This window comes from Gadus morhua, chromosome 9 (assembly GCF_902167405.1).
Source record: "Gadus morhua chromosome 9, gadMor3.0, whole genome shotgun sequence".
Classification (NCBI taxonomy): domain Eukaryota; kingdom Metazoa; phylum Chordata; class Actinopteri; order Gadiformes; family Gadidae; genus Gadus; species Gadus morhua.
Window position 1 is genome coordinate 24,122,776 of NC_044056.1, and position 16,180 is coordinate 24,138,955.

General features: G+C 41.8%; 1 protein-coding gene across 9 annotated transcripts in view; it reads right to left on the bottom strand.

Annotated features, from left to right (window-relative positions):
* Positions 1-16,180, bottom strand: part of ap3b2 (adaptor related protein complex 3 subunit beta 2) — a 59,480-nt gene continuing 43,300 nt past the window's right edge. For 5 of the 9 annotated variants that reach the window (XM_030365120.1, XM_030365121.1, XM_030365122.1 and 2 more), the window contains 3 exons: positions 15,376-15,473; positions 2,658-2,796; positions 221-459 (listed from right to left, as the gene is read on the bottom strand). In XM_030365120.1, the coding sequence (XP_030220980.1) occupies positions 270-459; positions 2,658-2,796; positions 15,376-15,473 (427 nt within the window). In that variant the 3' untranslated portion in view covers positions 221-269. Of the gene's footprint in view, positions 460-2,657; positions 2,797-15,375; positions 15,474-16,180 lie in introns of all 9 variants that reach the window. The other 4 variants (XM_030365123.1, XM_030365124.1, XM_030365119.1 and 1 more) reach the window with 2 other exon arrangements.

Below are 16,180 nucleotides of genomic sequence, written 5' to 3' on the forward strand. Positions count from 1 at the left end.
TTGCCTTCAGTCACGCTTTATTTCAATTTCTATCTACTAGAGTTGTTTCACAAAGCCGAGGTAAAGGGGACATCTTTAGAGGGAAAACAAGTCAAACAATAAATAACTTGGGTTTATTCACACTGACACAACTTCCAGCGGGAGAACCACCGCGTAGGGGGTGTTACGGTACGTAGGGTGAGAAGAGGGGTCATGTGACTGCGGGGTCACTGGGTCAGCGGGTGGTGTTACGGTACGTAGGGTGGGGGTGAGGAGGGGTGGCCGCGGGGTCACTGGGTCAGTGCCAGCAGGATGTCCTTCACCAGCATGGTGCCGATCACCATCTTCTCGCAGTTGATGGTCAACTGGGACGGCCCGCTCTCTTTGGTCGCCACGGTGACTAGCACCAGGCTGCCGCTGGTCACGGTGCGCCCAGCAAACCTGTGGACAGGAGGACCAGGAGGAGGAGGAGCAGGAGAACTGAAGGTCAGAGTGCAGAGGTCAAAGTAGCCAAGAGGTCAGAGGTTAAGTTAAGGCCAAGGTCAGAATGGAAAGTCAGAAAGGCAGAGGAGACCAGATCAGGGTGTTAGGGGTCTGTACTTCAGGGTGTTAGGGTCTATACTTCAGGGTATTAGGGTCTGTACTGCAGGGTGTTAGGGTCTTGTTGGACAAAAGCAATTTAAACTTATTAACAAATTATAATTAACAAATTATAATAAATGGGAAACACTGGGGGCCCCTTACATCAAGAAACTCCTGAAAACACAGGACTTAACTGCTCCCTGGTGATTACTGGAGGAGGACTGCTCCAAACTAAATTTTGTTGTCTTGTACAATGACAATAAAGATTATTCTATTCTATTCTCCCATCAAATCAGCACGACAACATTTCCTCAATGTGCATACATGATACAGCTGCATTGTCCTTACAATTGTTATTTTCGATGTAAGGAAAGCTGACTGAATACTTAATAAACATGAAAAAATGTGTGTAATTTACCCACAAAACACTATAAATAAAATAAACAAGGCCATCACACAGAATGAACATAACATTGTTTTGGCCACTGTCATCGTTACTCAAATAAGAGTGTAACAGAGGCGGAGTGGCCGTCGGGACGATCGGGAGATTTCCCGGTCGGCCGGCCGGCCAGCGAGGTCAGGTGGACCAGCCCACAATTGTGTAGCGGCCTGCGAAGTCAATTGGACCGGCCCATAGTTGTGAGCGGCCGCGAGGCGTCTGCAAGCCGGCCCTGAGCATAATTTTGTCCCGTCAAGACGCAATGAAATTCCCATGAAATAAACAATATATGTCTCGATAACATCCAACCAATATTTATACCACTTGCTTACTCTCTATGTCTCATTCATGTTTTGTTTTTTTATATAATTTATTTTTACTTCATTTAATTCTTCATTATTCAGGCGTTACAGAACTTTCATGGCCATAAATAAATAATACGAACTACAGTTTACTTTGATTTGTTTGTTCTTGAATTGACGTAGAATGGAGGAAAGACTCCTGGGATTGGGAAATGCGTTTATCCATAAACAGCTTGCAGGTCAAGTCCATTTTCGGAAATGGAGGGGAATATATGAGCGGCCCCACGTCTAATGGCATGACCCTAAATACGCGTCAGACAGAGAAGGCGAGCAAGCAAGTTCATGGTTGCTTGCTTTTGCTTGTTGTGGCACTCATGGAAGGCAAGAAGAGAAAAGTGAAAGGAGGGGCTGAAAAGGCCAGAATAAAGAAGAGGCGGATGCTGGAGGGGGATGCATCTAAGTGCTCAAAAATAACGGATTTATTCCGAAGTCAGACATTAATGAGTTGTGCAGGTGAATTGACAGAAAAACAGTTAGCCAGAGCTCCACCATTGACGTTATTGCTGGGCGGGAGCTAGCACAAGCTGCTAGTCAAATGTGTATGTGCTGGCTGGTATATTTCAGACGAATTAATGACTTAACTGATCTTTCTCTTTTAATGGATGGAGAATATGTTAACAGATTTGGAACATGTAGTAGTAGTCGTGTCAACACGTTACACCGGTATTACGAGCATAAACTGTATAAACTTTGAAACTAGTTCAACCGCCATCTTCTCCGTCAACTCTCCTCTCACACTCGGTGACAGTGTCTTATAACGTTCTATATATAATAGTATAATATAATTGTATAGATAATATCACGGCCAAAAGCTCTGTGCGCCTCCGGATGGCTGTAGGGGAGCACTACGGCCAGAATCGAAGTGCTTTTGTTTACCGGCGTTGCTATGGTTACCGGTCTTGTAAGGAAGTGCGCCAATTCTCGGAGCACCAATTCTCTTCCGCACAGAGCAGAACTGTGGCCTATTTTACACATTTTTATTTTCTTAATTATAATTATATCATTAATTTTTACAGATTTTTTAGCCACCGGGAGAATTCTCCCGGTGGCTATTAGTGCCTCACTCCGCCCCTGGAGTGTAATGTAGGGTATTTTTAACATCACAACAGAGTAGGATATTGTAATGGCTAGGGAGCCCTTACAATACACAACTCCCAGACCAAATTTCCTGGCTTGTCTGCAATGTTTACCTGTCGGCATCCTATAAGCAAGACGGCCTGATTTACTTTCCAGTGTCAACCCGCGGGCTGATACTGGACGTTCCTAATCTGACAGACAGTGTGAAGCCCCCTCACCTGCACTCCTTATCCGAGCCACAAGGCACCCTGCTGAGGTTAGCCGCGGCTATCACCCTCTGGACAATGGCGTGCTCATTCTGACACCTCTCGGGCAGCTGCATCTTCTCCGTTATCTCGTTCATGCCCATCAGCTGACCTACAAGAGGGGACGCATTAGGAGGACAGAACAAAGAGCTCTGGTCGCCGTCCTGTCCACAGGAAACAAAACCCAAGCAGTGGATTCTCCTGAAGGGGTTGCTCTTATCGGCCATGTGTTGAGCCTGGACGGTTTCCCGAGAATCACACGGCCCTTATCTACTTAAAGGGAGACCGTCAGCTTTGGCTATTTTTAATCGGCTTTAAGAGAGTTCTGTTTCATACACATGTTGTGAAAAAATCTCGGCCTGCTACATCAAAAGAGAAAATAAGATATTAATTTACGATATAATTCTGGTAATGACATTCTCCTGAGGACGTGCATGGTCTAGCTTGTCTGCAGAAACTGAGTGCATGACCTGATCTGGTTATTGAGTAATGCAATTTTCCCCCTTAATTAAAAAACAGCGAACTGAAAAATTAGGAACTATCCTGAATTTTATATAACAAAAACATAGAATACCTTACAGCTTTGTGTTCTTACATATATATATGCATATGTATTTATAATATATATCTAAGATATTTTATACTGAAGCTGGATGTAACGTTGGCCATGGATGTACAGGTGTTTCCCATCTGACCTGACAGTAAGTGGATTCATACATCAACAACATAATACATGAAGAGGTATCGATATTGTGCAAATGTGATAATAAAAATATTTTTTAATAAAGCCACATAGTTCAAGACGTAAAGAAATGTGGAATGGCTTAAATCACGTGAAAAGATTTGAACAGAGTTCAAAAGTCTAAATGGCGTAAACATGCACATCATTTAATAAAGTTAAAGTGGGTGGAAACAAATATAAGTGAAGAGTAAAACAAATAACTAAAGTTAAAGTTTGTATACATTTGAGATAAAAAATATAAAATAGCTGAACTGAGCTAATAAAGTTGAAATGGTTGAATGTGTGTGTGTGTGCGTGTGCGTTTGCGTGTGCGTGTGCGTGTGTGTGTCATCTCTGGACAAGTTTGTTAATGACAATATTCTTTCCCATCTAGTTAATTGAGATAAGAGATGAAGCATAGAAAGCATCATGTGAAAAATAATATCGTTTTAACTACGTCAGCATTTAGCATCTCCCGGAAGTACAACGGATATGTAGCACCCAGCCTCTAGCCATATAAACGGGGGTCCACACAGACAAACACCTGATATCTATCAATCATATTTACAATAGATTAATAATTTAAGCGCCAGTGAAACAAGAAATACCCAAACCGTTTAACTTAACATTGTTTTTCTATGTTAAATATTGACATTGTTATGCTCCGCGACGCCCAATATGGTTCGCTTTTCAGATGGCACCTCTGTCTTGAGCGGGTGGAATTCTCACCCTCAACGTCAGTCAATGAGACCAACTGAAAATATACGATGCAGGCGTGAAAATAAACTATTGATTCTGAAAATTGATATTGATTTATATTGATTCTAATATAAATCTGTGTATATTTGATATATTTTAGATGTATTTGAAGTTCAAAGTGTGTTGATTTGTTAGATGTTTGAAAAAAATTTAACGGCTAAAAATAAGCAGGATGTGAAGCCTAAAGTAGTTCTAGTGTCAGAGAATGGGCGGACACCGTTTACACCACTTCCATTATAAAAATTATATTTTAAAAGTAAAATATTTAATAAAGTTTAAAGTATTAAAACAATGTAATAGTAACACACAATTCCAATCTGATGTGACCATTTTAAAAATTGAATAGAGTCCCTAGTTGAACATTTTTTGAAGTAGTTAGGTCGCAACATTTTAGTGTTAGGAAGAAAAGAAAGAAATAAAGAATAAAGCCTAAGAATAACGATAGTGCTTGCATCTGCAATTCAGCATTGTTTGCATTTACATAGCACTTTTCAAGGTACTCAAAGCGCTTGAAATAGTGGGTATATGTATGTGTGTGTGTGTGTATGTGTGTTTGTGTATGTGTGTGTGTGTGTGTATGTTAGTTTGGTCAGGGGTATGAGTCTTCCTCCCAATTACATCTCATAGCTATGAGCAGAAATAGCTCAGAGGGTAGAGCGGGTTGGCTGATAGGTAGAGCGGGTTGGCTGAATGTCGAGCAAGACACCTAACCCTAACTGCTCCCAAATGCTGGCTTTCGTCTTGCATGGCTGACTCCGCCTTCGGTGTGAATGTGTGCATGAATATAAGGCAATATTGTAAAGCGCTTTGAGTGGCAACTTGTTCTAACAAAGCGCTATATAAATGCAGTCCAGTTAGGTTCAGTCAGTTCTAAGGCTCAGGGGCCCTCATCAGTTAGGTTCAGTCAGTTCTAACGCACAGGGGCCCTCATCAGTTAGGTTCAGTCAGTTCTAACGCACAGGGACCCTCATCAGGTAGGTTCAGTCAGTTCTAACGCACAGGGGCCCTCATTAGTTCTAGACAGCGCTTCTATCTTACAACCAACATATGAACCTTAAAGGACAACACCAGTCGGGGTGATCACTGTAACCGTCCCCTGGCTTCACTAAAATGTCCGTTACCAAAATACTTCATAATAAAACTTCAATAAAACGTAATTGTTTCGATTCTGCTGTAGAGCGTTACCATTAAGTTAAGTTAAGTTATCCTTTATTGTCCCTTTTTGGGGGAAATTCTTTCTCTGCTTTTGACCCATCCGAGAGCCCTTGAACACATACACACTTGCACATACACACACAGAGGAGTGACTTTACACAGAGGGGTCACCTTACACAGAGGGGCGACCTTGTCATAGGGCCACACACATGGGTGCACACCGGCACACGAGGTGCAGTGGGCAGCCACACTGCAGCGCCCGGGGAGCAGTTGGGGTTTCAGGTGCCTTGCATTCAAGTTTTTTCGCATTGTCACTTCCTTCTAATGAAGTTCCTAATAAGCAAGGCTCGCTGAAGAGCTTTGGCAGTTCTAACGTGCCATCAGATGAGTCTCCTACCACATTCTCAAAATAACTTTATGAGCGTGTTATAATGTTACCGTACGGGATGGGTCATTGTAGCAGATTGTAGTAAGCTAGATCATTATGGAAATAGCATGTAAATAAAATAGTTCTCTGCTTGATTAATGTTTCCCCTTTCGGATAACGGATGTGCGTTTTTACATTTACCCGGGTTAGTGTACTGTGGACGGGGCCTTAGTTGTTTTTAGATTTTCTAATGAGGAATGTTCCATATTATCGCTTTAAACTCCAATCTGAAATGCAAACATGGTCAGTAGATGGTGGTGAATAACCATGAACGACTGCAGATCCATCATTCTGTATCATCCTGCTAGTTTGTCTCTTTCAGACCCAGGGCCCTATTTTAATGGTCTGAAACACAAGTGAGAAGCGCCAAACGCAAGTAGCTTTGTGGGCGGTTCTATGGCGATGTTGCTATTTTACCGGCGGATAAATGACTCTTGCGCCCGGCGCAAATCTAAAAAGGGTTGGTCTGAAGTAGCCCAATTACGTGGTTTGGCCGTAAAGTCTAATAAACCAATGAGAGTGCCATCTCCAGATGGCACTCTCCATAAGCGCATTTTAATATGACGAGTTGATATTTTGAAAGGACGTTTGCAGTCTCCGATGAAACAGATGCATGACCACATGAATTTCAAACTTCAAATGCCTCAGTTTATGGCCAAATAATATGGCCTAATTCACACGTGGAATAGCATTCTTTTCAAAAACTTCAGAAATTAATTAATTTAATCCTCAAATAAATGTCGGCAAAGAAAACTTAACACACATATGATATGCGGTAACTGTGGTTCTATTTAATGATACACGCAATTCATTAACAAACATAGTTTCTTATGTTTTGTATACATTATCGTGGATACACGATAGTATTGTATTGTATGCAATATCGTTATCGACTTGTGTTCCTAATATGCATATGTCCCCCCGTTAATATACATTGGCATGGACTGTATTATGCGTTCCGTGTTTAGTTTGGGTGTGTTTAAACAGATGAACGCACACACGCGCGCCCGCATTCATTAATTATTTTACGCACGCCCGCATTCATTCATTCTTTTACTCGCGCTCACATTCATTGATTCTTTTTAACACTCACTCACTTGTTTTCTCAGGATCGAATACTCATCAATCCTTAAAGATATGGGCTTAGATGTCTGTGTCAAGATACAACCCGGTATTACGTGATTTAGTGCTCATGCGCACAAACGTTAATCTATTGAATCGTGTCCCAGAGAACGATTTTTTTCATGCTACACAGAATGAAATGTAAACCAATGCATTCTGAATGGGAGCGTTTCTCCGATGTTTCCGTGCTACACAGAACGAAATGTAAACCAATGCATTTTGAATGGGAGTGTTTTTCAGACGAGAGAGAGGGAGACTGTGCGCAGACAGTACAGTGCACCCTCTAGTTATATATATGTCAATATTTCAGATATTTTAAGCAGACCTCCTCAAAAACTGAAACGAACGTGCTCCACAGAATGTGTGTTTCTCAGACAATTATCGTGCTCCACAGAACGAAACAAGAGAGAGAGAGAAAGAGAGAGAGGGAGGGAGAGAGAGAGGTTTCAGAAGGGGTGTTCGCAGATAGTACAGTGCACCCTCTAATTATATATGCCAATATTGCCGATTTTTCAAGCAGACCTCCTCAAAAACAAAAACGAACGAGCTCCTCAGAACGGGCGTTTCTCAGACAATTAATGTGCTCCACAAAACGAAACGAGAGAGAGTGAGAGAGAGAGAGAGAGAGAGAGAGAGAGAGAGAGAGAGAGAGAGAGAGAGAGAGAGAGAGAGAGAGAGAGAGAGAGAGAGAGAGAGAGAGAGAGAGAGAGAGAGAGAGAGAGAGAGAGAGAGAGAGAGAGAGAGAGAGAGAGAGAGAGAGAGAGAGAGAGAGAGAGAGAGAGAGAGACACAGAGGCTTCAGAAGGGGTGTGTGCAGATAGTACAGTGCACCCTCTAGTTATATATATGTTGATATTTCCGATTTCTTAAGTAGACCTCCTCAAAAACTGAAATGACCGTGCTCCACAGAACGTGCGTTTCTCAGACAATTAAAGTGCACCACAAAACGAAACAAGAGTAAAGGTACGGCCACACCAAACGGGTTACCCGCGTACCTCGCGTATAAAATCGTCAATTTTTCCATAGGGAACCATTGGTTTACGCGCGTATGAGACGCGTACACGCGTTACATGCAACAACAACAACATTTTACCCGCGTTAGCGGGTAAAATGTGAGTCCTAGATGAGAGTGTGAGTCCTAAATGTGAGTCCTAGACGCGCCTAGATGAGTCCATGTCCATGCAAGTGAACGGAGCGTTCCCTCTTCGTCATAACTATCAAACCAAACATCCTTCACATTCACCGAGCGAACATTACGAAAGTAAAATGCACATTTCTCGCTAAAAATGTTTCCATAAACGCATTTAATGGCGTAACTATGTTACTATTTCCACCCAGAATAAAGAAAGTTGTCGGCCGTGGCTGCCATGGACATAGCTGCGCTGGAGTCCGAGGTAGGAAACCCAAACGCCGCCGTGTGTGGGTGATAGAGTTTAGATCGGGTTAGATTAAATAATCTCGGATATAAATAACAATAATCGGGTTAAATAACTTCACATGGTGTGTCTGGTGTGTTTCCAGCATTCGTAGTGTTGATCAGCAGATATATAGTCCGCCAAGACGTTGAGGTTGCTTAGTAACCAGAGACTCTGTCCATGCAAGTGAACGGAGCGTTCCCTCTTCGTCATAACTATCAAACCAAACATCCTTCACTTTCACAGAGCGAACATTATGAAAGTAAAATGCACATTTCTCGTTAAAAATGTTTCCATAAAAGCATTTAATGGCGTAACTATGTTAATATTTCCACCCAGAATAAAGAAAGTTGTCGGCCGTGGCTGCCATGGACATGGCTGCGCTGGAGTCCGAGGTAGGAAACCCAAACGCCGCCGTGTTTGGGTGATAGAGTTTAGATCGGGTTAGATTAAATAATCTCGGATATAAATAACAATAATCGGGTTAAATAACTTCACATGGTGTGTCTGGTGTGTTTCCAGCATTCGTAGTGTTGATCAGCAGATATATATATTCCGCCAAGACGTTGAGGTTGCTTAGTAACCAGAGACTCTGTCCATGCAAGTGAACGGAGCGTTCCCTCTTCGTCATAACTATCAAACCAAACATCCTTCACATTCACCGAGCGAACATTATGAAAGTAAAACGCACATTTCTCGCTAAAAATGTTTCCATAAAAGCATTTAATTGCGTAACTATGTTACTATTTCCACACAGAATAAAGAAAGATGTCGGCCGTATGCTTCTGTCCAAGCTCACTACTCTCTGCCAGTGACGTCGGGTCAAGCTCAACGCTGATTGGGCAACGCGGCTAATCGTCATGCGTATGAGCGTAAAGCCGCGAACACACCAAGCGCGTACCTCGCGTACCATGTACGCGCGTAACGCAGCTAAAATGTTGCTTGACCATTTTGTGTAAAAAATGGTCAGATACGCGCGTAACGCGCGTAGATGAGACCGCCCAAAACTCCCCCCCCCAGCCTGTGGCTGCGCTGGATTTAGGAGTCCGAGGAAGGAAACCCAAACGCCGCCGTGTTTGGGTGGATGATAGAGTTTGGATCGGGTTAGATTAAATAATCTCGGATATAAATAACCATAATCGGGTTAAATAACTTCACATGGTGTGTCTGGTGTGTTTCCAGCATTCGTAGTGTTGATCAGCAGAGAAATAGTCCGCCAAGACGTTGAGGTTGCTTAGCAATCAGAGACTCTGTCCATGCAAGTGAACGGAGCGTTCACTCTTCGTCATAACTATCAAACCAAACATCCTTCACATTCACCGAGCGAACCTTATGAAAGTAAAATGCACATTTCTCGCTAGAAATGTTTCCATAAACGCATTTAATGGCGTAACTATGTTAATATTTCCACCCAGAATAAAGAAAGTTGCCGGCCGTGGCTGCCATGGACATGGCTGCGCTGGAGTCCGAGGTAGGAAACCCAAACGCCGCCGTGTTTGGGTGATAGTTTAGATCGGGTTAGATTAAATAATCTCGGATATAAATAACAATAATCGGCTTAAATAACTTCACATGGTGTGTCTGGTGTGTTTCCAGCATTCGTAGTGTTGATCAGCAGATATATAGTCCGCCAAGACGTTGAGGTTGCTTAGTAACCAGAGACTCTGTCCATGCAAGTGAACGGAGCGTTCCCTCTTCGTCATAACTATCAAACCAAACATCCTTCACATTCACCGAGCGAACATTATGAAAGTAAAATGCACATTTCTCGCTAAAAATGTTTCCATAAAAGCATTTGATGGCGTAACTATGTTACTATTTCCACACAGAATAAAGAAAGATGCCGGCCGTATGCTTCTGTCCAAGCTCACTACTCTCTGCCAGTGACGTCGGGTCAAGCTCAACGCTGATTGGCTATTGCGGCGCGTTACTCGCGTAAAAAGTTCAATTTTTTGAACTCCTCGTACGCGCGTATATGTACGCGCGTATATATACGCGCGTATATATACGCGCCTCATACGCACCTAACGCGAGTAAAATGTTGCTTATACGCATGTAACGCTCGTACGCGTCTCATACGCGCGTAAACCAATGGTTCCCTATGGAAAAATTGCCGATTTCATACGCGTGATACGCGGGTAACGCTTTTGGTGTGGCCGTACCATAAAAAGTTAAATTTTTTGAACTCTTGAAATGTAAAGGTACGGCCACACCAGACGCGTATCTCGCGTAATTTTTACGCGCGTAACGCAGCTAAAATGTTGCTTGACCATTTTGTGTCAAAAATGGGCAGACGCTCCTAACGCGCCTACGCTCGCGCCTAGATGAGTCCATGTCCATGCAAGTGAACGGAGCGTTCCCTCTTCGTCCTAACTATCAAACCAAACATCCTTCACATTCACTGAGCGAACATTACGAAAGTAAAATGCACATTTCTCGCTAAAAATGTTTCCATAAACGCATTTAATGGCGTAACTATGTTACTATTTCCACCCAGAATAAAGAAAGTTGTCGGCCGTGGCTGCGCTGGAGTCCGAGGTAGAAAACCCATACGCCGCCGTGTTTGGGTGATAGAGTTTAGATCGGGTTAGATTAAATAATCTCGGATATAAATAACAATAATCGGGTTAAATAACTTCACATGGTGTGTCTGGTGTGTTTCCAGCATTTGTAGTGTTGATCAGCAGATATACAGTCCGCCAAGACGTTGAGGTTGCTTAGTAACCAGAGACTCTGTCCATGCAAGTGAACGGAGCGTTCCCTCTTCGTCATAACTATCAAACCAAACATCCTTCACATTCACCGAGCGAACATTATGAAAGTAAAATGCACATTTCTCGCTAAAAATGTTTCCATAAAAGCATTTAATGGCGTAACTATGTTACTATTTCCACACAGAATAAAGAAAGATGTCGGCCGTATGCTTCTGTCCAAGCTCACTACTCTCTGCCAGTGACGTCGGGTCGAGCTCAACGCTGATTGGGCAACGCGGCTAATCGTCATGCGTATGAGCGTAAAAAGTTCAATTTTTTGAACTCTTGAAATGTACGCGCGTAAATATACGCGCCTCATACGCGAGTTACGCGCGTAAAATGTTGCTTTAGCGCATGTACTGCGTGTACGCGTCTCATACGCGCGTAAACCAATGGTTCCCTATGGAAAAATTGACGATTTTATACGCGAGGTACGCGGGTAACGCGTTTGGTGTGGCCGCACCTTAAGCGAGTATATATACGCGCGTATATATACGCGCGTAAATATACGGGCGTAAATATACGGGCGTAAATATACGCGCCTCATACGCGGCTACCGCGGGTAAAATGTTGCTTTAGCGCATGTAACGCGTGTACGCGTCTCCAGATTCTATGAGTATAGGCGCAGCCTTTTAAGTGTCGGCCTCATTGTCCGTTAAATAGCTGAAGAAAAGATGTTTATTGGGAGCAGAACGTCCGCCGGCGCTCGACTATATCTGCGAAATGCGGACGTCGTTGAGGCACGCCACACGCGGACGTAATTGAGGCCCACACTGTTGGTGGTCGGGGATTACAAATCTTTCAGTGCTAAGGCTCACGCCTGAGGATAACCCAATAGCGATAGCCTTAAAAGGCTGCGCCTATACTCATAGAACCTAGAGTTACAATACGTAACTATCGTTTCAGCCATTTACTGTACAATTCAGAATGGAATGAGAGGAGGGCTGAGGAGGGCTGTCCATCAAATATCGCGCTTCAGAAACAGCCAATCATAGGAAAGCCCGCCCTGCCTTGGTTCCCTCCCCCATAGTGCCAAAACTAAATTCGCGCGCGAGAGCAGAACATCATTTGCGAGAGGCTGTTACGCGCGAGAGGCTGTTTTGCGCGCGCAGAGGTAATTTGCTTGCGCGCGAGAGGCTGTTTTGCGCGCGCAGAGGTAATTTGCGCACGCGCAGAGATCATTTGCGCGCTCGCAGTTAATATCTACGCGTGTGGAATAATATAATACGCCCAAATGTATCTTTTATCACATTAGTGAATTATGGCACTAATGTGTCGCCATAGAAGACCATTGTTATTTTACAACACAGTGATATTAGATATCATAGTGGTATTGTAATTAGAAAAACTTGTTTATGATATCTAACCGATTTGCTTGGATTTGATTTCAATGTTTGATTAGGCATTTTGATTTATTTGAGAACTAACTTGATTTACTAATCCGAATCGCAATACGGAATGCTTGTTGTTCATGTATTAAACGAAGGAGGAGGATTTGAGCTGTCCTGCGTCCTCTGTCTAACAGTGCCATTTCGAGAGAGGGAGGGAGGGAGGGAGGGAGGGAGGGAGGGAGGGAGGGAGGGGGGTGTGCGCTGATAGTACAGTGCACCCTCTAGTTACATACAGTATATGATACCCCGACCACTGTGACGTGGCAACAATTCTCCAAATCCATATGGGGAGGGGGGGTGCTTGTGGACAGTAGGGGTGTACACTAGACATAAATAGGAAGTACACACAGGAAGAGGAATGACCTCTCACACATATTGTATTAATTGTTTCAAATAACCCTGCCTCGTTAAATCAATGAGCTTGGTTTGCTTTTTTTTTTTATTAATTAAATATTAAAATATATTCTATATACATATAGAAATATACAATTATTTAGTTATAATATTATTATTCCAGATTGAAATGCATTGGTTTAATATTGAATTAATAAAATATTTAAATATATATTATATATATATATATATATATAATTTTTTTAATTTAAAATAATTTATCTATAATAATATAAGTAGACATGTAGCTTTTATTCAATTATCGTAATAACAAGATGATGCACTGCGCAGCCCTCCCCCTTCTGAAGTTGAAAAAATCTCCCGATTGAAATGCATTGGTTTATTATTGAATTAATTAAATATTAAAATATATATCTATATATATACAATTATTTAGTTAGCCTATAATATTTAGACCATGTAGTTTTTTTCAGTTATCGTTATAACAAGATATGTAGCCTTACTGACCATTGAAAATCCACTTCCACCAATATGTAAGTGTGGTTCAGGTATACCAGACAATATCAAAATATTCACAATATAAAAACGATGTAAAAATTAAGGTTATGGGCCGAATTTGGTTAAAATTCATCCTCTGCTGGCCCACAACTAGATCGTCTCATTTCCTTGTTACACGCTTTAATTTAATTATGTTTAAATTATCATGACCATGGAGCCTTTATTTCCTTGCCGTTATCATTACATCCTTTCTCGTTATATCGATATGAATTCTCGAAACACAGTGGAAAAGAGAGAGAGTGAGCCATAGAGAGGGACACTGATGCACTGCGGAGCCAAGTAACTGATGGGCTTAAGAGGGCCTCCCCTTTATAATGAATATATTTATATATATATATATATATATATATATATATATATATATATATATATATATATATATATATATATATATAGGGTTGCCATCGGAGAAACGCTCACATTCAGAATGCATTGGTTTACATTTCGTTCTGTGGAGCACGGTTATTTTTATCTATTTATTTATTTTCAGTTTTTGAGGAGGTCTTATTCGAAAGTGCAAAAATGGAAATATTGACATATATATATAACTAGAGGGTGCACTGTCCTATCGGCGCACATCCCTTCTGAAGCCTCTCTGTCTCTCTCTCTCTCTGTCTCTGTCTCTGTCTCTGTCTCTCTTTCTCTGTCTCTCTTTCTCTTTTTTCGTTTTGTGGAGAACTTTAATTGTCTGAGAAACGTCGTTCTTTGGAGCATGTTCGTTTCTGTTTTTGAGGAGGTCTGCTTAAAAATTCTGTACTGTCTGCACACACTCTCTCTTTCTCTCTCTCGTCTGAAAAACGCTCCCATAAAAAATGCATTGGTTTACATTTCGCTCCGTGTAGCACGGAAACATCGGAGAAACGCTCCCATTCAGAATGCATTGGTTTACATTTTGTTCTGTGTAGCACGAAAAAAGTCGGACAATCATGCTCAGGGACACGATTCAATAGATTAACGTTTCTGCGCATGAGCACGAAATTGCGTGATACCGGGTTGCAAGAAAATATGTGTTTGCTGTACGGTGTTTGCAGATGCATTGATTTAAAGTACAACTTATTACCGCTGTATCAGCTGTTCTTTCCTAAATAATTTACCAAGAATGTGTGGCTAGGTAGATGAGAGAAGCAAAGTGTATGCGGGAGGTGCACAAGCAACATTATGCATTGCGCCCTTAAAATAGCATCTGAACAACAGCCACTGACTTTAAACCACGTATTTCCTGGTTTGTGGCGGGAAACTTCAAAATAAGTGAACGTTTGCGCCAGAACACGCCTCCTCCTTTCGCCGAACCGCCCCTTGGGGCGCAAGATCATTCCCTAATTTACCGACGCGTGGCGGTGGAGGGAAAAGAAGGCTCTGCGCCAGTTGCAAACTAGCAACGACACATGCGTCAGTGTAGAAAGTAAATTGCGCTGGATGCAAGATAGGGCCTCCAGTCTGTATGGGGTTGGGGTGGCGCTGACAAGGGTACGTGGTGAGCAAGGTGGGGGTGAGGGGGCAGGCAGGGCTGTATCAGCTTAAAGCTTCAAAGGGAGGACTACTTTATGTAAGGTTGGTTTGAAGTGCAAACAAACACTAAAATAACTTGAGGAGGGTCAGAAACCCGAGTTCACGGCACCAATTTGGAAACATGCAATAACCAAACTTGTTACTTCATTCTCTGCTTTAGTGTTTGATTACTCTTTAAAGGCAGGTTGTGGCAACAGACGGCTGGAACAGTGATGCCAACAACAAAGCCCACTTACCTAGATTCTTTAAGAGCATCTCTATCGGGAAACCATGGGAACCACAGGAGAGAAATGTGCAAATTACATGTTTTTGGTTTCGATTTGAAGATGAAAGTTCGGAACGAGCCAAGAATCTCCGCAAAACAATCTCAAATAGAAAAACAACTTGAAATAAGAATTCAACCTTCTGGGTAAGGATACCAACCAATTTCAACTGGAGAGTTATAAAAAGGGTCTGGGTTGGCAAGCCGATCTTCAGCTGATTAAAGCCCGGTACTGGTATCTTTAGTGTGCTGGTTTAGTTATTTACCTTGCTCTTTCTTGAACTCGTTCTCTGTCATGAAAGAAGGGGTCATCAGCTCTCCGACCGGGGGTTGGATGGACACAAAGAACTTCCTGCTGTGAGTGCTAGATAGACACAACACATGGTTCATGGCTTGTTAATCATAGATCATGCATCCCATTTCATTACATTGTATCAGATCTGATAAATTGATGTCATATCCAATTTGGAACTAAAAGCAAATGGAATGAAACTAAATTGAAATAGTCCTAGCCTATTGAAAATAAGCTTGATTTGAAAAAGACGCCAAATACATCACTTTCTAATAAACAATACAAAGTGTTAAAACAACTAATTTCTTTAACTTTAAAAAAGGCTTTAAATAACTTTTTCAATACTAGCAAATGACCGACACAGAGAGAGAAAGTACTTTTGTTCAGCGTCACTAAGTAACACTGTCTTCACTGCATTCACAGGTGCTACGCAATAATGTCCTCGAACAAAGTGAAATGAAACCGAAAATTTAGCTTTAAGCTTTTCTACTAGTGCTGTCAAACGATTAAAATATTTAATCGAGATTAATCGCATTAATGCCATAGTTAACTCACGATTAATATTTTTTCTATGCTAAATATCCCTTGATTTCTTTGTCCCATTAATTGTTCTCATTTTAATGTAGTTACCTATGGAGCCAGTTTCCTGCCATAATTCAAACCTGAAAAAAGAAGTTTCAAAGGCTTGTAAGTCTGGGTTTGAAAACTCAACACCTTGTAAAAAAGGTTTTGCAACACTGAAAAAAGAGATTATAACCTGAAAAAATTCAAACAAAAAT